General features: G+C 40.1%; 1 protein-coding gene across 1 annotated transcript in view; it reads right to left on the reverse strand.

The window, feature by feature from the left end:
• TRIOBP (TRIO and F-actin binding protein) overlaps nt 1–25,505 on the reverse strand; it is a gene marked incomplete at its 5' end in the record, with an annotated part of 61,566 nt that extends 36,061 nt beyond the window's left edge. The window contains 9 exons of the mRNA XM_083365373.1: nt 7,137–7,223; nt 7,999–9,390; nt 11,359–11,491; nt 12,171–12,561; nt 15,241–15,415; nt 16,642–16,768; nt 19,188–19,333; nt 21,861–21,971; nt 25,392–25,505. Of these exons, the coding sequence (XP_083221499.1) occupies nt 7,137–7,223; nt 7,999–9,390; nt 11,359–11,491; nt 12,171–12,561; nt 15,241–15,415; nt 16,642–16,768; nt 19,188–19,333; nt 21,861–21,971; nt 25,392–25,505 (2,676 nt within the window). The remainder of the gene's footprint in view (nt 1–7,136; nt 7,224–7,998; nt 9,391–11,358; nt 11,492–12,170; nt 12,562–15,240; nt 15,416–16,641; nt 16,769–19,187; nt 19,334–21,860; nt 21,972–25,391) is intronic.
• Between the last annotated feature and the right edge of the window lie 257 nt (nt 25,506–25,762).

Consider the following 25,762-nt stretch of genomic DNA (forward strand, 5'->3'; position numbering starts at 1 on the left):
GATTGCACAAAGCCAGGGGTCGGCAACCTCGGCTCTTTTATGACTCGTGGACTTCAACTCCCAGAATTCCTGAGCCAGCTATGCTGGCTCAGGAATTCTGGGAGTTGAAGTCCACGAGTCATAAAAGAGCCGAGGTTGCCGACCCCTGCACAAAGCCAACTTCTTAGGTCTGCCTAGAAAGGATGGTAGGTATTTTCTGGGACAGTCAAAATGTTATTTTCTTACCCAGGAGCAGCGGCTCTTCCTAGCTATAAACATATCTTTCGCACGGATATGGATATTTTATGAACACCATACTATCATGAGGGAATATCTTTTTTTTTCCTGCCAGAATAAGCGTTCGGCGTGTTTTAATAAGACTTTTCCTCCAGAATTCGTTATGCCTTATCTAACGAAAGAATTCTGCGTTGCCGAGAAAGCTTTGCGTAGATCTTTTTTCAGTAAAAAATTAAGACACTTATCGAGCCGGTTGCTCGTTCTGCCCACCTTTTTTTCCCCTGCCTGAGGCAAAGAGAAAAAAGGAGAGGAGAAACTGGCGTCCGCCGCTTTCAGCCAAGCGGGCTTGGAGGGGATCTTCGCCTCCGTTCTCCCTTCTGAAAGCCGCCGGCGCAAAAATCTCCCCAAGTCCAGCGCGGCACGCACTCGTGTTCAAACGCGTGACCTCTGCCCCAAAAGAGGAGGGAAAAAAAAAAAAGCAGCAGGCCTAAAAAGGGGCGCCATAGCAGGGAAGTTCAGGTATCGGCCCTCCGTTAGGAGAGGAAAAACGGGGGAAAGCCCGGCGGACATCTACAACGCGAGACTTAGCTCGAAGCCGAAAGGTAGCGGATTGCCTGACCGCTCAACTTGACCGGACACGCCTTCCAGAGACCGGGGTCTTCAAACTTGGCCCTTTTATGACTTGTGGACTTCAGCTCCCAGAATTCCTCAGCCAGCAAAGCTGGCTGAGGAATTCTGGGAGCTGAAGTCCACAAGTCATAAAAGGGCCAAGTTTGAAGACCCCTGGCACTCTACACACAACCGGAATCCCCGGTCACAAAAAGTCTCCCAGGAGCGACACTCACCGTCATGCTGCCGTCTCAAGCGAACGGCTGTCAAGCCTCCCGGGACGTTTTCGTTATCAGCCTCCCCAAGCGACGCTAAAGTCACTGCCGGGAGCAGCGGCATCAATGGCCATTTCTCGCCGCCCGCCCGCCCGCTCGCTTTCCAACTCGCCTAACTTCTCCGATCCGCCCAGGAGAAACTTTTTTTTTTTTCCTTTCCTCTTTTTCCTCAAAAACTTCCTGGGGAGGCTCTTCCCTGCCAATAAGAACGTATCGAATTGCAACGTTCGCCAGGCGCTGTGACCAAGCAGCCAATGAGGAAGCAGGAGCGGAGACGGGGCGGAGCCTAGCTGACCCGAAGCAAGAGGAACCAATGGGGGAGGCGGGCGCGAGAGACTAAAGCTGCGAGGGAGCAGGGAAGCGGCGGGGTTCGGCAAGAGGCGCCGCGCGCTCTTTTCCCCAACGCGGACCCTGCGCCGGGCTGCGCCTGGCAACCCGAGCAAAGGAGAGGCTGGCCAATGAAAACAAGTAAAAAAAGAGCCTGTCAACTTAGGGAAAACCTCGAGGCGCGAATGCCGAACTACAATCCGGCGCGAAGGCTTGCGCCTTCCTCCTTTTTACCATCCCTCCAGATTCCCGCGCGTATTTCCTCCCCTGTCTTTCTCTAATCCTGGGAATTATTGGGAAGGAGGGAGAAGACTGGTTGCAATTTAAGAAAGCGGGGAAAAAAGCACCCTTACCTCAGCCTTCCTTGGTGGCGTTATTTCTAATCTGATATTAATTGTGCAAAGAAGCCTGAGAGGGCAAACCTAAGTAGGATAAAAGGTGTTTTGTGGAATTCATCATGAATAATAATAATAATAATAATAATAATAATAATAATAATAATAATAATAATAATAATAAAAATAGGTAAAGGTAAAGGTTCCCCCGCACGTGCGTGCTAGTCGTTTCCAACTCTGAGGGCTGGTGCTCATCTCCGTTTCAAAGCCGAAGAGCCAGCGTTTGTCCGAGGACGTCTCTGTGGTCATGTGGCTGGCATGACTAGACACCAAAGGCGCACGGAATGCTGTTACCTTCCCACCGTAGTGGTTCCTATTTTTCTACTTGCATTTTTACGTGCTTTCAAACTGCTAGGTGGGCAGAAGCTGGGACGAGTAACAGGTGCTCACTCTGTTACGCGGCATTCAGGATTCGACCCGCCAAACTGCCGACCTTCTGATCTACAAGCTCAGCGTCCTAACCCACTGAGCCACCACGTCCCTTGGCAAAAATAAATAATCAATAATAATAAAGTTGGAAGGGACCTTGGAGGTCATCTAGTCCAACCCCCTGCTCAGGCAGGAAACCTTATACCATTTCAGGCAAATGGCTGTCCAGTCTCTTCTTAAAAACTTCCAGTGTTGGAGCATTCACCACCTCTGGAGGCAGGTTGTTCCACTGGTTAATTGTTCTAACTGTCAGGAAGTTTTTCCTTAGTTCTAGGTTGCTTCTCTCCTTGACTAGTTTCCATCCATTGCTTCTTGTCCTGCTTTCAGGTGCTGATGGTTTACATATAAAGTCTGGCTTGCATTGATTGGGGTGGGTGGGGGGGGAGAGAATCTATGGCTCATCTTTCTGCACAAAGGCTGACAAGATCAGACAGCGTATTTGCTCTGAAGTATGCAATGCTGTAAAAATGAGTATTTACATTTCTGCTTTTCCCTGAACCAGAAAAAGTTACAGTTTCTATCTTGCAATCCAAGAGGTATAATGAAAAACACTAATAATTTAAGTGAGGGAAACCCCGTTAGAGCAAGAATTGTGCCAATTACATTTCCTAAATCAAAGTGGAATGACAGGTTCAAGACCAACAACAGTTTTTAAGTATCAAACTTTTAAAAACAATCGGACTGCATTTCATTTCTTTTATCTTCATAATTCTCAGCTCCCTATTTATGCCTCTAGTCCCAGATTAAAATACCTCTATAATCAAGTGAGCTGTTTCTATTCACAAAAGCTTGGGACCAAAAAATCAAAATGTTGTCTTTAAAATGCCAAGGTAATGACAGCAGCAAATTGAGATGACTACTCTCTGGAAACTTAAAAAAACAACAGAAAACCCATTATCCATACCAAGCCAATAAAGGTTAAAATGTTTGTAACTTACAACTTCATAAAATCTAAAGATAAGAGAAATAGTTGGGGTGACAAAACCATTAAATTGTTTACAAATAAGGAGTAAATACAACATTCTAAGATAAATTTAAGTTCCGTCACTCCCTGCACCAGGAGCCTATTTTCCATTTTGTGTGCAGTGGAGTATTTTGACCCTTAATGTGACTGAGTACAGGTAGCCCTCAATGTATAACCAAAATTGGGACCCGAATTATCATTGCTAAGCAAGATGACTTTTAAGTGAATGGCACTCAATTTTATTACCTTTTTTGCCATGGTGGTGAAGGAAATAACTCCAATTACATGAATCACATGGTTAAGCAAATCTGGCTTCCCCCATTTTCTGTGCTTGTCAGAAGCCAGCTGGGAAAGTCTCAAAAGACAATCACATGTCCCCAGGATGCTGCAACCATTGTAAATGTGAGGTAAATGTGAGGACTAGTAATAAGTCTCTTTTTTTCAAAGTGCCATAGTAACTTTGAACAATTGTTAAACAAATGGTTGTAAGTCAAGGGCTAGCTGTATTCAAGTTATACAAAGACTGTGGACACATAGCTCCACTTTGAATTTCCTCAGGGAGGCTGCCTCAAAGATGACCTTTCACAGTGGTGGGATTCAAATATGTGAACAACCGGTTCTCTGTGTAGATGCCACTTTCGGAAGTCCATTCTGGGCCTGGGCAACAAAAAATTAGCTACTGGTTCTGCCAAAGTGGTGTGAACTGGCTGAATCTCACCACTGACCTTTCCACATAGTTAATCTACCCAGCTTTGAGTCAGGGGAACTAGGCTGCCATAAATTTGCTGTCTCTACTGCTGATCCCTATCCTGATTCTATTTCAGGGCATAGTAGTCTCTCCATTTGCCTGGCAACACTGACAAAGCCTAAGAGATTTCAGATGTCTTGAGGCTGCCTGTGCTTAATGCCAGAATGAGGAGAAAAATACTACTTCAGTAATAGTAATTACTTTCCTTAATAGTAATTAAGGAAAATTTAGGACTTGTGCATGGACTGAGGACGAGATGAAGGCAATGCTATGTTTGGACCATACATAGATGCCAAGGGTAGAAAGGCTCCAATGAATAGACTGAATAAAAGCGTGAAAACACACAGGAAACTGTTAAGCTAACATTGAACATACTTTTTTCCAAATGATCTTCTCTTTTATCATTAAAAATAAAGATAAGAATTTTCTAGTTAGGGAGGGATTGCCTTTATATAGCTATATGGCTGGGCAATTAAAGCATAAATCAAATTTAATAATATAAATACATCCCACAGAGAAATCTGAATTACTGTTCATTGTTTTTTCTTAAATGGAGCTCTGTCCGGCACCAAATGAAAAGCTTATTGCTTCAGAAAATGCACACTTCCCTTCACATTTTACTAGCACTAGCTGAACTTGTAATGACATGATCTCTGGAAAAGCCTGAAGAAATATGTAGCATCACCATCAATGGTCTATTCAGCCAGGACACAATAGGCCCTAACTCTGCTTTCTGGGAACTCAAATGACTCTGCAACCTAAGAACCAATTAAATAAATAAAGTAAGGAAAAAAAAGTCATTTTCAAGCACTCACAGTTGGAAACGAAAGTACTTGCTTACTGTACAGCCCAGCAGCTGAAAACACTTTTTTTGTTTGAGAAAAACTATTGGTGTCCACTGTGGAAAAAATTGATGAGGTTTGCTGCTAGCAAGAAAAATGCAGGATGATGGGAAGAGAACACTCTGTCAATGATACCCATTGAGAAAACCACCCCAGCATACCACCTCCTAAACAGGGTACTAAGCAGCTGCTTCTGTCTCCTATCTGTCAACCTTGCTCAGTATTACATCCGTTGTAGCAAATCACTAAATTGCTTCCATCTTCAGTTAAAATTACATGACTGTACTTAAGAAATTGCCAGCTTTTCCCTGTTGGATATTTGTAAGTTGTCTAATATAAGACCATTTATTTCTAAGAAGGAACAGAAATTATTGGCAAAGGTACTTCAACATTTTCTGTTCACAAAATATGCATTTTTCATTTTGAACATTCAGATTAAAATGCAATAATACAGGGGGGAATTGCTTTATGAAGAAAAATGAGTCTACTACCTTATCTATGTTGCCCAACTCATTTGTATGTATGTACTATTTATTAAAATATGCCAGGAGAACTTGAAAAACCAACAGTTTTCTTGGGTAGCCATGGAGCATGACATCCAGGGCAGTCCTCTACCAGCTATACCAAATACCTCCCTCCATTCCACTCCCCTCCCAGAAATTATGCAATTCAGAATACTTAGATCAGGGGTGTCAAACTCCCGGACCGTGGGCCAGATGCATCAGGCACCCACCCCATTGCCGGCAATGAAAAAGTCACAATACATTGTGAGACGTCACATGACGTGGCGAGTTTGACACCCCTGACTTAAATGGAGAAATTCTTCATAGCTGGTATCTGTAAAAATGTAAATGGAGGCCTGTTTTTACTGTAAAAGATTAACTGAATAATGGATATTGTCTTTTAAAAAATTAAGGAGATTGTATATTTACAAACTCTCCTCAAATATGTATTTATCTTGTATTACAGAATATCTCTTCCCACTAAAGAAATATTTGCATATAGCCTTAGGTCATTTCAGTGTCATCGCTTCTAAATAGGGATTAATGGTTCTTTCAGGCTATTTACTTTGCTGCTGCCTCCCTTAAGGGTGTAACATGCTCAACAGTAGAGGCAGTGTCTAGAAGAGCAGATATACAGGTGCTAAGCTGGCCTAAAGCATGCAGGCAAATTGGTATCATTCACTTGCAGCTGCAATTCAAGCAGAGGCTTGCTCTAAAGGGTTTGGTTTTTGTTTTTTTTGAGGTGCGGGGCAGGGATTGATGCAATGTCTACAGAAGAGGCCAGCTGGCCAGCCATCTCCACCTGAACAATAAATAATAGTCCCCAATGCCCCTGCTATTCATGCACTACTTTTAAAATCAGATTTTTCAAGTCCAGATTGAACACTGCACTGTACCTGGACCCATAAATTCAGGGCAATTGGCAAGAGGGACCTTTCTCAGTCTTATACCCAAATATTAAGGGGACTGGAATTCTTTAATCTTGAAGGAACTAATATTTTTTAGTTCTGTGCATTTCATTTACTTGCAACCTATGATCATCTATTTGAAAACATCAACATCTTCAGTGGGCTTGCATCAGTATTGTATTTTCCACGGTGACATAAACCTTCATGTCAATAAATCTTCATGTCAAGCCCCAACTCCTGATTTCATAGGTACTTCCATGTTTTCTTGATCACAATTCAGAAATGCATTTTTACAAACTATTTAAGCTTGCCACCCCTAGTATTTCCTAGTGGTCTCTAAGTCTGCTATCAGTTTTGATATCATTTGTACTTGGCTGATCTCAGTACCACCAGTCCCTTAAGAAGAATTGCTCAGGGACAGAGTACCAACTTTAAAAGTATGAGGCACACAGCCACTGACTCCTCCTGCAAAAAACATCTAGTGAAAAAAGATGGGAAACTCCTCTGAAGAGCAATTCTCATCAGAATAGTATTTAACTAAATAGATCAGCAGACTGATCAGATACAAGGCAGTTGCCTGTATTCCTAGGAGAACAAACAAATCTTTTCAAATTCTTATAATTACAATATTTGTCCAAGATATATTAACAGGCATCTGGAGATGCTAAGGATTGAATTTGCACCAAATATGCACAGAAGAATTCTTTCCAAAGAAAAGTATAAGGTTTTTTTGAGGTGCCAAGAGTAGGCAATGTTGAAGAGCTAAATCAAGAGTAGACAATCTATGGCTATACAGATATTCAGGACTTCTTCCAATAGTCCCTTCCTTTTGAGCATGTTGACCGGAATTGAAGAAATCCAAAACTTAGAAGGACATCAAGTTGCGTATACTTGAGCCAAAGGATAAAGTTGTACTGTACCTTATGTTTCTTACTGGAGTCCAGATAAAGGATTTGACTTCTAGAGGAACAAGCACTTGTTGCAATGTGCCCTTCACCTTGCTGTTTCTACAAAGGAAAGTGCAGAAAGAAAAGTATATTTTAGGAGAATCCCCATTTCCCCATTAATGGGATAATGAAGAAATGCCTCAAAAAGCAAACATTACTTCTGTTCAGAAGCCAATGCATGTTTTTGTCAAGGATTTTTTAAAATTAAATAAGCATGTCTTTATAAAATAGCAATTCTAAGCTATTTTAGTGTGCCTTACACAATATCAATGTAAATATGTTATTTTGCATCACACATTTTTTTATATTCTATAGAAAATTTTTATATTCTATAGTATGTAGTACAGATTGCTTATAACAGCCCTTTCCTAATGCCTTTTCAACAGTTCAGATTTGTTCTACTGAATGAGTAACCCTTCATCTATATTAATATTGCATATGCAGATTGAAGTAATCATTTGTGGACATTTGGTTAGTTAAATAAAACATGTTTTTTAGAGAACCGACATTAGGGCCATGGAATCTTCCCACACATCTACCAAGATGTACTAGCTACATTTTTCTATTTTTATATAATTCCACTCCTTGACTCAACTGTTCATACAATAGTGCAAATGACATATTTTACAGGGGTACACACACATCGTATGTACATACTGACTTAAAAAGCAAACATATCAATGTTGTTTCAGGAGTCAGAAAGCAGGATCCTCTGAACCATGCCTGCTTATCCATACTGCATATTGAAGACCAGGCAGAAGACAGGAAGAAAGAGAAAATATAGGACAACCTGAAAGCAATTTCTGGCAGGTTTTTTTTTTAATCTCTTCCTTACCTGATAGAAAAGCTTTTCCTTATTATTTCCCAGATGCTTTTCTGCTGTTGAGGGACTGGGACACCTCTGCCAAGTTATCCATTCATCCTCTGCCCATTTCACTGGAGCTCCTTGGTTTTTCCTGTTATCCACCAACTGTTGCTGCCCTGCCTTGGCAGAATGGAAGCACTCCCCTTGCCTTACCCACTCTTTTTTCAAGAATGTCATTGGATGTACAAGGCTCTGGGAGCTTTCTTGGATTCTTGGGCCAGTCTCTTGTTTGATGGTGTGTGCAAGAACTTCTTGGGCCATCCCTTTCTGTCCAAAAACTGTAGGGTCTGTGGGGCTAAAGGATGTGCAACAACCCTGCAAGTCGTTCTCCTTCTGAGTGAAAGCAATTGAACGGTCTCTTTTGCTCAGCCCATCACTACTGGCACTGGCCCTTAAACTCCTGGCTTCCCTTTGACTTTTCCAGTTATTCTCTAGGTGCTGCTGTGAAGCAGCACTGCATCTTGTCTGTTCAAGGGATATTTGGCTACTTTCCATCAAACTCCCAGGACTTGGAGAGTGTCTGAGCTCTCTCAAGCTGTTCCAGTTGTCTTCTTTGCATCTCCATGGATCGCGAGAATGTCTGATATCTCTTTTGCTTCTACTAGTAGATATTCCAGTAGTAGAGCTATTCACAGTCTCTGCACTAGGACTTTTCAAACTGATTCCCATTTGTTTCCTAGGATTAAAAGAATACTTTTTCACTTCTTGGGTTCCGCACTGATCATGCCCACGCCTTGAACAAACCAATGGCTGTCCCCCTTTCCCTCTAGCTGTGATTCCATTTCTTGGGCCAACAGCACAAATAACTTCTTCGGAGTCTCTTATGTCCTTCCTTGGCTGGTCGACTGTACCTATAAGGAGCAAAGGTTTTCCTCGTGCCTTCCGGTCACTTTCTTTATATCTATCTAGTTGCCTTGTGAGCCTTCCTTGATTCTTGTCCAAAGTCTTTGAAGGATTAGCAGTATGCAAGGTACTTGGACTGCTTTTCCATCTAGTATCTGTGCCATTCTTCCCAGGGCTCTTCTGATGCAAGATCTCCACTTGCCTCTTTTTATTACTATCCACTTCCCTCCCATGGCTCATAGGACAAAGGGCAACCCTCTTTGCACTGGAACTCAGACAGGACACAAGCTCCTCCAATTTCCTTCCTTCTCTCTCCATCTTCTGAGAGGTTGAAGTTGCTGTGCACAGAGGCATCCCTCTACTTTGAATTGCTCTCTCTGATTGCTGAGTTGGGCTCCTTAAGTGGAAGGATTCACCATGGCTCTGGCTACTTATCTTGAGTTGCTGTTCTGATCTTCCTATGCAAAGAGATTCTCTTTTCCTGGGCTGTTCTGGTTCCCATGGAAATCTTTTCTTTACCTGTAGCAGGGAAGGGAAGAAAACAAATCATGCAAGTCCCATCTAGGTATGCATTGCAAACAGTTAAACTTAATGGATTATCTTGGAAATTAGACATCCATCAGAAAAGTATCCCTCGTGTTGAACTTTATAACTGTAGGAAATTCAATTTACTACAGTGTCTGATTTCCTCATATATGCTTTTAATTTTCACTAATAAAAGAGTGTCCTGCTACATGTCTCTCACTGTTGAATATTCAATACAAGCAAATATAGTTTGTTAAATAAAACAGAAACCCTTGTTTTCATTAGCAGGGGCCAAAATTGCTGCTTCATTCCACTTAATGATAAAATCACATTCAATCAGACTTGCTTGAACTTACCAAGATGCCTTTGGTGACACTGTGTATCCTCCACTGCCTTGTGGTCAGTGCCAAGCAGAAATATTTAATTAAGGCAATATTTTAAAAATTAATGTATATTCTATGTTGCAAAAAAGTGCTGCCATTGCTTTTAGAACAGGAAGGTTCAGTAGATATTGTGTAGTGCTAAAATATCATTGATGCTTGTGATTGGAAGTGTTGGGATTTGGAGATAAGCAACTAGCAATCAACTATTTTTCAGGTATTACAAAAAGACATAGTGGAGTTCTAGGGCTGTACGATTTAAGCAGATGGGTATTGCATATGCAGAAAAACATTCTACTATAAAGCTCAATAGCTCAAGACCAGTCTTTCCCAGTCTAAGATCCTTCAAATTGGTTGGATTGCAATTCCCACAATTCAACAAGTATATTGATTAGGCATATACATAGAATGAAGGCTATTGCTAAGCACATTGATTTGTGCTTCTTAGATTGTAAGCCGCCCTGAGTCTTCGGAGAAGGGCAGGATATAAATGGGATTTTAAAAAAAAATTCTGGGAACTACAATTTTAACACATCTGGCAGCCAGAAATGTAGGTCAAACAAAATGATTAAAAATTATAATTTCTTGGAGTTAGGAAAATTAATGGTTACTAGTTATACTTTTCTAATCCTTCTGAGATTTTCTTTGACCTTTTCCAATGCTTACAAGCCTGCTTTGTAGCCCAAGATGGTAAGAACTTTGTTCTAAGTACATGGCAAAGACTTCTAAAAAAATAAATCCAAAACACTGAAGAGGCTAAATTTTGCAGCAGTAAGGGATTTACAAAATACACGGAACATTCTCAATAGCCCAGAAATTTCACATAGTAGTGCAATCAAATAATAAGTATCAGGTTAACTGGTCAAGCAGGTTATTCTGAGCTTCTGATCTCTGACCCTCCCATGTCCTTGCTGCCCCCTATCTGTATATTTAAAACAAACAACAAAAGTTTATTTTGTAAAGATAAAGTAGATTCCTGTATCATGTTGGTTCACACATAGTGACTATTTTTCAGACTTGATGTTCACATCTGTTATTACATTATTACATTCCCTAGGACTGGGCCACTGGCAGACACCACTAGCAGTTGAGGAAATTAAAATATAGGTTTCAACTATTTTTAGTTGCCATGCCCACACATGAAAAAGTATTCTGCCATCCTTTGGCAAATGAAAAGGCAAAGCAGTTTCTTCCCAACACCACAATGCAAAGATATGTAAGGGACAAATCTGATAGCCTTGGAAAGCTAGCACATCAAAGGGAGGATTAAATTGGTTTGCTTTTCCCTTGCACCACGGTGAATTTTGTGCAACCAGGAAGATTTTGTTAGCACAGCATTTTCAAGATAACAACTCTCTTATGTGCTTAAAAGTGGTACAATCTTCAGCTGTTGTGGACTGGTCTGTTCCTCAGTATTCTGCCCCATAGTTGAAAAAGCCGAAAAAGCAAGAGTTTCATTTTGACTATCACAGAAAGCAAGACAAATTAAGGAACGCAACACTGAAAATACATTTTTCTTTTCCCCCTTCTATATTCAGCTGTTAAATGAAACTGAAATTCTGTCTGTGGACCAGACACTCACTTCTCTGCACAGGGTGGGGCTCGACCGCCTTCTGACTAATCGCCCTTCCTTGGCCACCTTCAAGGACTTACTGTCCAACCGTTCTAGGAGGCCTTCTTCCAGCGCTTGGAACACTTCCAGTGTCTCTGACTTCCTAACAACCCAAAAAATTAAAAAGACAGTCTTCAGAAACAACTGAAACAACCCACAAAGGACCTCCACATTCAAACGCAGGGATAATATGAGCATTTAAACTCCAGGATATGTTTTAATATTATTTGTAATAATATCTATAAAAATTTTTTCCCTGTCTGGTAGCCTTGAGCCATGTTTGAGCATAAAATCTATTATTCTCCCAAAGTCAAGTGAATGCTGGTATAATAAGGTATGTAATCCAGGCAGTCCTTGACTTATGACCAGAACTGAGCCCAGAATTTTGACTAGTCTACTCACCACATGAGTAGACTCGATTTTATGACTGTTTTTACAATGATTGTCAAGTGAGTCACTACAATTTGGAGAGGGGATAGTTTCACGTGGCCAGTGAGCAAATGTGTGCAGCTCCATTTGTGCAAGCAGCAAGCACATGTGCCTGCCACTCGCACAAGTGGAGCTGTGCATGCATGCTCGCCCATCGCTTCCATGGCCCAGTTCTAAATGTGCCACGGCCCGCTAGTGGGCCGCAGACCCCTGCTCTAAAGGGACCAAAAGGAATGTCCTCCATATTATCATAGATGAATCTTTGTAGTAATATTGTTAGCACAAAAACTTGTCTAGTTCCAATGCTTGTGGCTGAGAAAAGTTGCAGTTTGGGATGCAACGGCATCTCTTACCTGCGTTCCTGCCCAAAAATCCGTTCCACCTCTGCTCGGCCTGGACTACGAGCACGGCTGTGCTCTTTTTCAAAAGCATCCTGGCGATGGAGCCGTTTTGCCTTGGGTAAGTCAGCCAAGATTGTATAGTTCTGCCTTATAAGCCCACATCGGCCCTCACTGCTGCCACTCTTGTGCCAGTTCATCTCTGAATCTGCCAAGCTGAGGGAGGAAGTAGTCCACCTGCTTGCTCCTGTGGCATTACTAGGGGCAGGCAACATGCTATGATTAGGACAGGAAGTGGAAGAAATCCAATTTGACTCTGATTTACAACACTCCAAAGAGAAATAGCCACTCTCAGCTTGATGCTTCCTCCTGCTGTCCCCACAATCCTGGCTCATAGCCCTGGATTCTAGAAGGAAAAAAATGATATGACAAATTGTTCAAAAATTTGCACATCCCTAGGAAAGGAACAGTTCAAAAATATCTCTGAAGAGAGTTGCTTTTAAAACAGAATTGGGCAACAAAGACCCCAAAGGACTAACAAAAAGCATTCTGCCTTATTCTTTCTCAGAATCTTCCTATACATTGATGGAGTAGAGTTATTACAGAATTTCCAGACCAATTGTCCAGACATGTTGAACTACCAGTTTCTAAGCCTCAGCCAGCCTGCCCCTTGGCTATGCTAGCTAGTGAAAACATGAATTACAATCCAACTATGTAAGGGATGCCAGTTTGATGAAGGCTCTTGTATTATCAGTTATGCTTACTGGTGGCCAAATTGACATAGCAAATCCTTTTGGCCAATAGAAAGCTTAATTTAAAAATGCTCACGAGACTAGAGAATTTAAAAGCAACCTTTTGGCATTTGCATGGTGAGCAAAAAGGAAAGCCCTCAATCCCCATCTAATAATTTCAAGGTGGTCGAAAGGAATTATGAGTGGATGAGAGTAAAGATTGTTTTGACTGGTTGTAACCGCAGCTTGTCCACCACTGCTCAGGACAAAATAAGTCTTCATATTCAATGATGAGAGTAAGCTGAAAAACAGATTACCAAAAAGATTTCTACACTGAACTAAAGCAACGTGCATTCCATTCCTTCATGGACCCCTCCCATGAATGGAGTCCAGTTTCTAGCTCTGAGATATGATCTGCAGAATGCCAGTTTTCAAAGAAGGGAGAGAAGAAGTGTTTCTAAGTCCCTGGCACAAACTTATTCACACAGTGTATGGAAATATTACTGAATAAATAAGTATTAGTATTTAGTAGTACTAAAGGTTACTTAGAAATCCAATGAAGATGAGTCAAAGGGAAAGACTTTAGTGCCTAATATTAATTTCTTCTTCTTCAGAAATTCTCTTCTTGTTGTTTTTTTGTCCTCTCTGGGAGGTCATTTCAAATTTGTAATCTTTTTCTTAATATTACTTTCTTTCCTGAGTGAGGATCTATGATGGGATAGACATTCCTGTGAGCAGGGACAACACCATGGCAAACAGATTGGCAGCCAGGTTGAAAGTTCTGGTCAACAAAATTTTCCTCAGAGATCAAGAGATCGTCCACTTGTGTTCTAGAGAAAGAGGCCACAGGAATTCTGCTTCTTGTGGTCAATCATGGGTTGAGTGGCTTGGAAGTAGAGGGAATATCACTGCACTCAAAAACACTGTGCAGCTCTTATGGACACTGGACCCGCCAAAGACTCATTAAAAAAAACACTTTCAGATATAATTAATTTATGTCTTAAGAGAGATTTTCTAAGCAACAAGAAAGAATAAAGACACTCATTCAGTTGCCTTCTTTTTGAAATTAAGAAGAGGGGAAAAACCCTAATTTTGACTTAAAAGCAAACAAGATTGCTATTTAAGTTTTAAACAGATATAAGGGGACAATAGTTTTAGAAAACAGAAGAATTGTCTTTGAAGTCTCTTTAAAAATAGTAAAATTAACTAGACAACTAGAATGGAACTTCATGGGAATATTGATTATTTATTAAGGAAATTAGACATTTGATGGATTTTACAAAATAAGAAGGTAATTGTAATATGAGCCAGATTGTGTGATTGTAGCTATGAAGAGTTAATTAGGACTAAAGTGTTAGAGACAGAGAAAAGCAAAACAGGAAATGTCATCAGAGAGAACAACAATTACTCACCAAATTAAGCTTCTACAGAAGTGGTTATCTATGTTAACAGTGAGAGAGATGGAAATAAAGATGAATTATGCAAAACAAAAGTTGAATCTGCAAGTATACTGCAGAAATGGGTGGCATATGTTGTGAAAAGAAAAATAAAGTAATACTAAAGTTATAAGAAGGAAATACTGTAATAACAGATAATGCAAATATGCAGAATGTTTCCCCAGCATTGTTTTACTCTATATAAAAGTCAAGAAAAACATACTAAAACAAGGAAGGCAGCTGGCCCAAATGGTTTGCTGGCCTCTTATTATAAATGTTTTGAGGATGAATGTTTACAACATTTACAACAAACAATGAATATTATTCTACAGAATGGAAAGATTCCTGACAGATGGAAAGAGGCCAACATAATATTATAGGTTCTAGAAAGAAGAGGATTATGATGTAATTTTACAGAGAAGTTTGATTGGAATTGTATGTATGACTGCCAAGAGGACAATCAGAAGCCTTTTCATGTTTTCTGTTCTACTCTGTTCTTTTTTCTTTTTTATATCTTTTTTCTTATGTTAATTATATCTTTTTTTAAAAAAAAACCTAAATGTATACAAAATATTTTAATAAAAACTATTTTTAAAAGTATTACTTCCTTTTTCCCTTACATCCACCACTAACCTGTCTAAAACTTTTAGGTTCTTTGAAACCTAGATAGGGCTTTCCCAAACCGCCAAACAGAGTTGAAATCTAGTATAACAGAAAGGTATGTGAACTGAAGACTAATACATCTGGAAGACACCCTTTAGGGAAGATTGAAATAAACTGTGAGAGAGAAAATAATTTTTAGTTTACTTAGAATACAGATTTGTTTTCCGTAGTGGAGCACTAAAGTCTCTTTTTTATGAGGAGATTATTTTCTAAAAACAAGGTCTTCAGAAAGTTGTTGGTGATAGGAAAACATACCTGGTTTCAGACAACTCCAGGACACTGTTCTTCTACAGGATGTTGCCTCAGCCCATCTGTGCCTATCAGGGTGCAAGTTTTCAGATTGTACCTTTTTCTTCAGACTTGCAAGGTGTAGTGAGTTTTCTTTTTCAGACTCCAGAATGTTGCTGAGCAGTCTAGTCATTTCCTGGTCCTAAGAGAATAAGAATTAACATGTCGCTAAAAAGTCCCTACAACGAAGCAGATTTATTCATGTACTTATTATTTCATACGGTGAGAATGCTTTTCACACGGTAAGAACTTCAAATAGTGAAGTTGAAGGTAAGTGAAGGAATATTAAAATACAGGTAGTCCTCAACTTACAACCGTTCATTTAGTTCAAAGTTACAACAGCAGTACTAAAAGTGGCTTATGAGCATTTTTCACACTTATAACCATTGCAGCATCCCCATGGTCATGCGATCAAAATTCAGATGCTTGTCAACTGACTCATATCCTGGAGTCACGTAACCACCTTTTGTAACGTTCTGACAAGCAAAGTCCAAGGGGGAAGCAAGATTCACTTACTAACTGCAGTGATTCACTAAACAACTGTGGCAAGAACGGTCCTAAAATGGGGCAAAACTCACTTAACAAATGTCTCAGCAACAGAAAGTTTGGGCTCGATTGTGGCCGTAAGTTGCAGACTACCTGTACTGATCTTTTGCTTGTGGAATGCATGTGCTACTCATTCAATGTTTTTGTGAAAACTGCATCAGGGTCTGACTATTGGAAGGATGCTATTCTTTTGTAGAAAGAGTGGAGGGGACATCTACCAGGGTCTGGTTTGTTAACTGTGCCTGCAAACATTATTTTGGCAGAATCCTGAATAGAAGGTTTCCAGAAGAGTCCATGAGCAAATTTTGGGAAGAGCCTTGGTGGAGCAGTGGGCTAATGCCTCCTTAAGTAACACCAGCTGCCTGCAATTAGTGCAGGTTCGAGTCCCACCAGGCTCAAGGTTGACTCAGCCTTCCATCCTTCCGAGGTAGGTAAAATGAGGACCCAGATTGTTGGGGGCAATAAGCTGACTTTGTAATAATGCCGCTTGGGGGGGGGGGCGAAAGCCCTAATAAGCAGGCATATACATAGAATGAAGGCTATTGCTAAGCACATTGGTTTGTGCTTAAATTGTAAGCCGCCCTGAGTCTTCGGAGAAGGGCGGGATATAAATGGGATTAAAAAAAAGTGCCATACAGCTCTGTAGCAGCAGAGAATGTGCAGACTAGACCTATTTTCCCTTCAGGTCGCTAAAAAAAATGTAGGAATGCAGGAAGTTCATTGTACATGTATTGTGTGGTAAAAAGAATAATGTTAACTATGGAATATTTTGCATGCATATGGAAGAGTTACTGTTAAAGCAGATATGAGAATTGATCTTACCTCACTAAGCATGGCATTGTCATCTGCATCAGTACTGAGGATATTGCTGGCATCAGGGCACGTATTTGCTGCTTCAGATTCTTCATTGCTGCAGTTGAGCTGAGTGTGATCCAAGCTTTCCTGCCGGCTGTGGGGCAAGCAGGAGTCAGACAACTGAGAACCACCAACATTTAAGGTACAATTGTAATTTTAAGAGCTGTGCCTATAATAGAAGGCTCAGCCTTGCTTAAAATAAATCACGTAAAGGTGGTCAAAATCAAGAGTTATGCCAATTAGTTAAAGTGAATCTCCAGATTTGTTTTTATTTGGTGCTGACTTTACTGACTTAAACCTGTGTCACATGAGGCTGATGCATTTGGAAATTCTTCTACTCATTCTGCCAAGTGAAATGCTATAATTTTGTTCTGATGTTCTGCTCCTCTATTGTCATTGGTCTACTGTAAGAGCCAAAAATGAATGTATAATTTCACTGCTCTACTCATAATTATCTGAAGTAAGAAGGCTGGATGTCTCCTATCAGCCAAGGAAGGTGTAAGGTTCCAATTTAAGTGGGAGAAACTCTACACAGAATCCAGCCAGCAATGGATTTTACTACTCTGATATACTTGCATGCAAATAATTCCTTTACCAGCACCATTCTCTGATCATGCTAAAACTGAAATACTAGGTTTTAGCTTTGTTTATATCCCACCCTTATTATTTTTACAAATAACTCAAGGTGGTAAACATATCTAACACATTTTCCTCCTCCTATTTTCCCCACAACAATCACCATGTGAGGTGAGTTGGACTGAGAGAGAGATTTCCTAAATCAGGGGTGTCAAACTGCCGGCCTACGGGCCAGTTTCATCATACTGAAGCCCCATTGCCGGCAATGCAAAAAGAGTTGCGATACATTGCGACACGTCACATGATGTGGTGAGTTTGACACCCATGTCCTAAATGTTTTAGCTTCCTGGAAATTTGGATGATGTAAGAGACCTATACATCAACAAATAGTCATCTCTTAAAAATATTTACAAGTCTTTCAATAAAAATAACATTGAAAAGAATGTTTGTGTACAATATAAACAGCCAATTAAATGGATCATACAGTTTAATTACATGACTATTAATAAAAAAAAACCTTGTGAAATTAACATATCACACATTAAAAGAACCGCCTGCAACATTTTTTCTTTATGGTTAACATGCAAAGTCTGAATGTTTGAGGATAACCACTGACATCACAGAAAGCAAGTTAAAAATACACTTCTTGTATCTCTGCAGAAAATTAATTATATTTTGATTTTTTTTTTCAAAAAGAAAAAACTCTCACTATATTGCCAACTTAAAAAAATAGTTTAAATCACACTGTTGGTGATAAAATAACCTGAGCCTTTGTGCAAAACCATTCTGAAACTATGCTTAGGAATAACTGGGATAAGGAGAACAAATTGTCTTTTGGGGAAATTCAATTCATATTTAAATATCACACTGGATAGCCAGGTGCATTTCACACTTACCTGCTACAAGAACCTTTCACATAGTTTACTATTGCCATATAAAACTGCAAGGAGTGAAAATGTAGCAGTTATGTTAAAAACTGTTATTATCTCTATGAATGGAGACCCAAGATTTGTTTACAGTACTCAGGAAGTTGGCACTGTAGGGATAGGGATATCATTAGAGATAGTCTATTCATTTACAATACAGTTTAAAATAAATAAAAATGAGTAAAACCTTCTGAAATAATCAAATATTCCAAGAATGGCATTTTTATTTCACTATGTATTGTGTATTGTGGTTAGTCATATAGTCCACCAGATGTCTACACAGCATTTGACATTTTTATCCACCAATCAAATCCTTCTCAAGGATCTGGAGTAGGCATTATGATTGTCTGTTCTCAACAATATGAAGTCACAGCTGCCAGTACATTAACTGGTGTTGCCTATCATGTACATCAACTTCTTCCCAACAACCTAAGATGTTGTAATGTATTGGCATAGTATATTTGCAGATCCAAACAGTGTGGCCTTTTAAAATTGACAGATGGAAATTTTGTCAATTCATAGAATTTTTAAGTGCTGTCCAAGTTTTTTTTGGTATGGGACCCAGTGTGCTAATAACCACTAGGACCACCACAGTCAGTTTATGCCATTATCTTCCTATTTTCAGATCTTAATATTTGTGATCTTCTTCAATTCTTAATATTATTTCAGAAATGGTTTCCAGTGTCTTCGTCTTAGGACTGAGAAAAAGTGACTGGCCCAGGGTCACCCAGCTGGCTTTGTACCAATGGTGGGATTAGAACTCACAGTCTCCCAGTTTCTAGCCCACTGCCTTAACCACTACACCAAACTGGCTCTCATTTGTATCAACATCACCTTATATTTAAGACTTGTAACATTATGCAAAATCACATGTCGTCTACCATATAAAAAGTTTGTTCATCCCTGTTACACACTTTTGAAGCTTGACCAGGAAACTCTGTATGCCTGCTGAAGAACTGGCTGTAAGTTTCAGAAATAAACCATCTTTTGTCTCACAAATACAGTTCTTACCTTTCGCTTCTGTCTTCAGAACCCACATATACATAGACTTTACACTGGGATGCTAGAATGCACAGAGGGTCCCATGGATCACCAGGATCAAATTCGCTGGTACTAGCAACACAGTTAGGAATGTTTATGGCATCTTTTTTGAATCCCTGTCAGAAAGAATTGATAAGCTATAAAACATGGGAAGAAAGGTACCCTATTGCTTCTTCAGCAGCTCTCAGAGGAAAGACAGGGGTTATCTTCTGTGAACAATTAAAGCCACCATTATTCCAATGAGCCTTTGGCCTCTTTTGGTTTGATTATAGGTGCCCATCTTAGCATTTTAATCAGATTATTTGGTTATCTGATTTTATTTTAATTCAGTTTGTTGTTTTATAACTTTTGTTTTGTTGTGTTGTAGTTGATTGCTCAGAATCTTTCAGTACAGGTAGTCCTCGACTTACAACCACAATTGAGCCCAATTTTTTTCTTGCTAAGTGAGATATTTGTTAAGTGAATTTTGCCCCACTTTACAACTTTTCTTGAAGCAGTTGTTAAGTGAATCACTGCAGTTGTTAAATTAGTAATATGGTTGTTAAGTGAATCTGGCTTTCCCATTGACTTTGCTTGTCAGAAGGTCCCAAAAGGTAGTCACATGACCCTGGAACACTGCAACGGTCATAAATGTGAGTCAGTTGCCTAGCTTCTGAATTTTGATCACTTGACCACAGGGATGCCGCAACAGTTGTGTGAAAAATGGTCATAAGCCACTTTTTTCAATGCCATTGTAAGTTCGAACCATCACTAAATGAACTTTTTTAAGTTGCGGATTACCTGTACTGGGACAGCTAATACTGTTAACTCACTGTTTTTTAAGCAGCACCTCAACAAAAAATATCTCAAATGTTTTGTTCACTTTACAAGATTTGAACTTCACCTTCAGTCATGGCAATGACTGGGCAATCTGGGCCAGTCATGCTCTTAGACAGGCAATCAGGTTAGTTGTTAGAATCCTCATGTTAACCTCCTTGAGTTCCTGGAGAAAAGGTTGATACAACCTAACAAATAAAGAGGCCCAGAATGAACTTTGAAAATCATGGACCAAAAAGCCCATAGACTAAAAAAATATGAATACCACATTACCAACACTTGTCTCCAGCACCACAGTCAACCTTCTCTGGCCATTGGTGCATACCTTTCTTCAGAGGGGATAACTCACATTAACATTTAATATAGTTATCTAGTGCCCACAACTCATTTTCAATGCAGCTTTTCCCAGACCAGCCAACATAGAAGGGATATAAGATCTATAATGCAAAATAACTGGAAAGGGGCCATGCACAAGCTACTCGTATTGCATCTATATCTCTTTATGGACCCATCTTTGCCTGGCAATATTTCCAAGCTCCCACTCAGGCGGAACTCACAGACTGTGCAAAGCCCAGGCTGCTGAATAAGCTATTAGTTGGGTTCACACAACACCAAAGTCAGAACCAAATCAACCAATACAGCTTCATGGAATTTACAAACCCATTTAGAGGATACTTTTTTATTATTCCTAGCTTATGCCAGGCTAATGGAATAATTTTATACTGAAGGTTACAATTGGCCACCCCAGTTCCAATCCTACAGACAGTGTTAAACCACAGATTTGCTAATTGTAGCTTGAACTTTAGTCGAGGTGTAGATTACCTGACTCATAGGCTGAATTCATATATCACATATATCACATCTATCACATATATCACTATTTAGAAGTGAAAATCAATCATATAATGCCGCTTGGTGTGTGTGTGTGAAAGCCCTAATAAGCAGGCATATACATAGAATGAAGGCTACTGCTAAGCTTGTAAGCCGCCCTGAGTCTTCGGAGAAGGGCGGGATATAAATGGAATTAAAATAAATAAATAAATAAATAAAATAAATATTATGGTTTAGCATATGGTTCCTGATCAAGTCCATGATTATCAGGGATGAACCAACTAATGAGAAGCACTGCCTGCTCTGCTCCAGAGAAATGGAGTGTAAGTAAATCATCCTCTTCTACTTAGATCCTAAGTTGAATTTCAAATGTGCCTGTGCCTTTAAGAGCATCCTATTGCCTTATTCAGCTAGAGAGCCCTCCACCCCCTCAACCCAGTCAGGTTACCTTAACAGATTTTGATCATCAAAGGGAGGGTCCCTAGCAGACTGGCTGTCAGCACCTCCATTTCCTTTCCATTGTCTTGCTCAAGCTCAGGGGGACTGGCTCTGGGCTGCACATAGCTGAGCCAGGAGGAAATTCTAGAGGGCCAGGATTGGAGAGAAGAAGCCTCATTACTATTTCATAATCCTGGGCTGATGAAGCCCAGTGAACAAAACACAACGTAAAACCCATTGTTTACAAGTTGGCACTCTATAAGGAAGGATGGTGCTAATGCTTGCCCAGTCAATCTAGACCAGGCCAGAAAGCATGCTAGAGCCTTGCAGAAAATAAACAGGGCAGGTTTCACCTGCTGACTAGCCGCCTGCCACGAAGCAATTAAAGACACAGAATTCCTAGCCCTTTAGAAAAGAATCCTCCTAGAATCTCCACAGTAGACCTTGAGTCGACATTTTCAGCCACTGACACCTCCTAACACAATCCTTAATTTATCATTATTATTATTTTTACTAAACGTTAGAATTTTATTGATATTCCACATTTCCAAATAGTACTAAAGCAAGCAAGCCAATAAGAAGGAGTGTTCTTTCCTTTCGGCAAGCCAACATTGTTTTAGGAAGTGCTGGGACTGTGACAGGAGTAACTTCTCTGCTTTCCACAGGATGCTTCAAAACAGGAAAATAGAGGATAGTCACTTTTGACACTTTCAGCGGCCTCTCCCCACCCACTCCACAGTCTTCAGCATGCTACCTGAGAATTGTAAGGGGGGAGGAGAGAAATCTAAGCCCTCAAAGAACACCAGGTGGATGAAGGTTAGTTTACAGCCTGAATAATCAGCCTTCTAGTATCACAGGCAGGTGCAGAAAGCTGGATTTTAGTAGATGCAGTCCTACAAGGATAAAAAAGGGGCATTCTTTTCAATAATCCCACTTTACATATTTAAAGGTACAGGAAGGAACATGGTTTGCTGGTGCTACGGCTGAAGAGCCTGGTGAAAGCCTCTACCTAAGCAGAAGTCAAAGGAATCCAGAGAGAACAAAAGGAAGGAGAAGAAGCCCCAAATAAGGATCAGCCAGCAGTCCCAACTGAGGGATTGCAAACAGCCTATGAAGAAAGTGCCCCATCATCAAGTGCTCCTTGTAGGAATAATGGAAAGAGGATGAGGCAATTTTCTCCCTATGTTTTTCAACCACAACAACCTCCACTATCCCAAACTTAGCATAGGGTCATGGATTAGCACATCTAGAACAGGGCTTTTCAACCTTTTCACCCATCGTACCACTTTTAGGATATGTCAACATCCAAGTACTACCGGTCACCTAGCAAGGTGTCAAAAATTTGATGACCCAAAAAAAAGGAAAAAACTGATGAAGTACAGGTAGTCCTCAACTTACAACAGTTCACTTAGTGACTGTTTGAAGTTACAATGGCACTGCAAAAAGTGCCCCCCCCAAGCCACAGCTGAGCAAGACACCTGCCTGCCCGCCCGGCCACACTCTTCCTCCTGTCCGAGGTTTTCATTGTTGTGAGCATTTCTGTTGAGGATTGGCAGCAGGGGTGTGTGTGGGGGTGTTTGGTTTTTATTCCCCATGTCTGCTGGGTGGTTGCCGCAGAGACACTGGGACACTGTGACCATCATAAATATAAATCAGTTGCCAAGCATCTGAATGTAAATCTCAAGACCCTGGAGATGCTGCAACATTCCAGCTGATCGGCGCTTCTTCTGTGCTCAGCATGTGCTCAGCAGAAGCACCAGGATCAGCGCCGAGCTCCAGCTGGAGCCTGGTGCTGATCCTGGTGTTTTCATTGAGCCCTGAGAGCCCCGAAGAAGCGCTGATCCTGGTGCTTCCGCTGAGTCCTGACAGCCCTGCAGCTCCAGCCATCTCTCACTCAGGCTTCTGCGGTGCTACCACCAGTTCAGCTACCACTTTTCTAGGATGGTCGCGTACCACCTGCTAGGTACCAATGTACCACAGGTGGTACCCGTACCACTGGTTGAAAAGCCCAGATCTACAATACTCTTGAGAGAGAGGAAGAACTGTAAGTATTCAAAGTCATCTTGGCTCCCTTGCAAGTTCTGAAAAATATAAAGGTAGTAGATAACTTTGGAGAAGGACTCTCAAAGTTTTTAAAATCTGCAGTCACTTGCCATTTTTTATATTGGCTGAGACTGATAGAGTTGGGTTGGGTTTTTTAATATGGGGTTGGGTTTTTTAATATGGTTTTAACTATTGTATATATCGGGCATAAATTATTTAATTGTTTTTTAACTTTTGTACTTTGTTTTTTAATATTTATTGCCCTGTGCACCGCCCTGAGTCCTTCGGGAGAAGGGCGGTATAAAACTTTAATAAATAAATAAATAAATAAATAAAATATATCCGGAGGACACTAAGTGCTTATTCTACAATAATCTTGAGTCTTTATTTCTAAGATAAATCATTTAGCCATTCTGTATCTATTACAGCATACATATAATTTTCCTTCTGTGGCATTGTTCATACCACAGATGTCTACTGAAGCACATGCCTGCTTTAATTGCCCCACCTTTCTTATAATTATTCTGCTAAGTATCCAGAATTTGAATCTTCCTGTGTTTCAAATGAAGAATTCCATAGATATATGCACATTCTTTCAGATCTGGCAAAGCATCACTATTATATTACATCCCTTGCTAGTGCACTCTTTAAGATTCCTGCATATCACATATTATCACAGTGCCTATAGATCATTCCAGCAATTCTTGTTTATCACAACAAAGATAAAAATTCCCTTGAGTTCAGGTCAGCTCCTGGCAACTACATAAATAGATCTATTCAGGCTTTTCTGGAGGATTTACAACATGGAAGTGATTTGCCATTGCCTTCTTCTGAGGTGTTTTTTCTTTCAACTTTCTAATTTAGCCTACAGCCAGAGGAATTCCTAGTTGTATCCCATCCAAGTACAATATTAAAAACATCTTTTGCTCTCTGAGGACAACATCTGATGGGGACTCAGGATAAATTGCCAAACTTGTTGCTTCCACCTCCATTCCACACCTGCAACATCCACAACCCAAATATCTGCACCAACTCTAGCACAAAAGTGTTTTTACATATATATAAAAATGTAAAGGACAAGAAGTGGGTTCATTGAACAGGATTACTACCTTTATCCTCCTTTTCATTAAGAATTAGTTTTTGGGTGTGCTGGACCAGTATGTAACCATTTGGCCAGTGCATGCGCTTAAGAACTGTGTTAGAGTATTTAGCATTTACAGGATTAATGTTGTATCATTAAGAGAATTGTATGTGAGAACATTTAGCATTTAAAGGGTTAAATGCTATTTCCTTAAGAGATGGCTTCTGGGAGATGTAGTCTAGTTCTTAGTAAATCCTTTAGCTTATCTAGAATAGTGGGAGGAGTTTCAAAGTTTATTGCAGAATTTCCTGGCCACACGCCAGGGTTGTAAATCTTTTGTTCTAAACAACTATGCTACACGTGTGACTAGCAGCTGTAATCAAGAACAGCTGAGATGGAGAATTACTCCTTTTTACCTACTTTTTACCTACTGAAATGAACAGATGTCATCATTTCAATATGTTATGATGACCGGATGTTTTCCTGCAAAATGCAAGTCTTTTGCTTAAAGCTTCTGGACAATAAAAATGTCTGTTATACAATTATTTTCGTTCAAGTTAAACTGTATGATTTCTGGAATTATAAAGCATCTTAATTCTGGGAGCCACAATAGTAAAAAGGAGTAATTCTCCATTTCAGCTAAATACTCTAAGCGCATGCTCTGGCCAAATGGTTACATTTGTCCAGCACAGTTGGTAATGTTTAAAAGGGAGAATGAAGCTGCAACTGATAAAAGCTTATCCTTTTAAATAAAGTCTGCTAGTTGGAAAAGATGCTAACAGACTCTTGATTTTTTTAAAAAGGAGATTGGCCGCTATTGCCTTAAATCTTAATCACCAGAAATATTGCTTCTGTTTTAACCCCTTACTGTTGTAAAACTCCCCTTGTAACATTTATGATGCTACCCTTCCCAACACTAAGCATTCCTCATGAATTATTTTCCTCCATATCAAAATTAAGCTCACCTGGTTACCATGTTGATGAGCAGTGATTGTTCGCAAACAGTTCTGGCATCGGTTCTTGGCAAACATATTGGCCTCAAATTTCTCACAGAGAACATAATCAGCTGGTTCGGACATAGTCTATGCAAGGAAGGAAAGATGCCTTAGGCAAGTAGTTTTGTGGAAAGATGGAGAGAGCAGGGATAGTAGAACAGCTGTGAACAGATCAGAAGACAAGGCACAAAAATACCCCTTGTTTCCTCCAAACTTATCAAAGAGAAAACATTTTGTACAGCCTGGCATCTACTGGCAATTGTAAGATTGCTCTCTCATCACCTGCAAAAGAATTTTCAGAAGGGAATATCAAAGCTAGAGAGATGCCTACAGTTACACGG

Source organism: Vipera ursinii (assembly GCF_947247035.1).
Source record: "Vipera ursinii genome assembly, chromosome: 6".
In the NCBI taxonomy this organism is placed as follows: Eukaryota; Metazoa; Chordata; class Lepidosauria; order Squamata; family Viperidae; genus Vipera; species Vipera ursinii.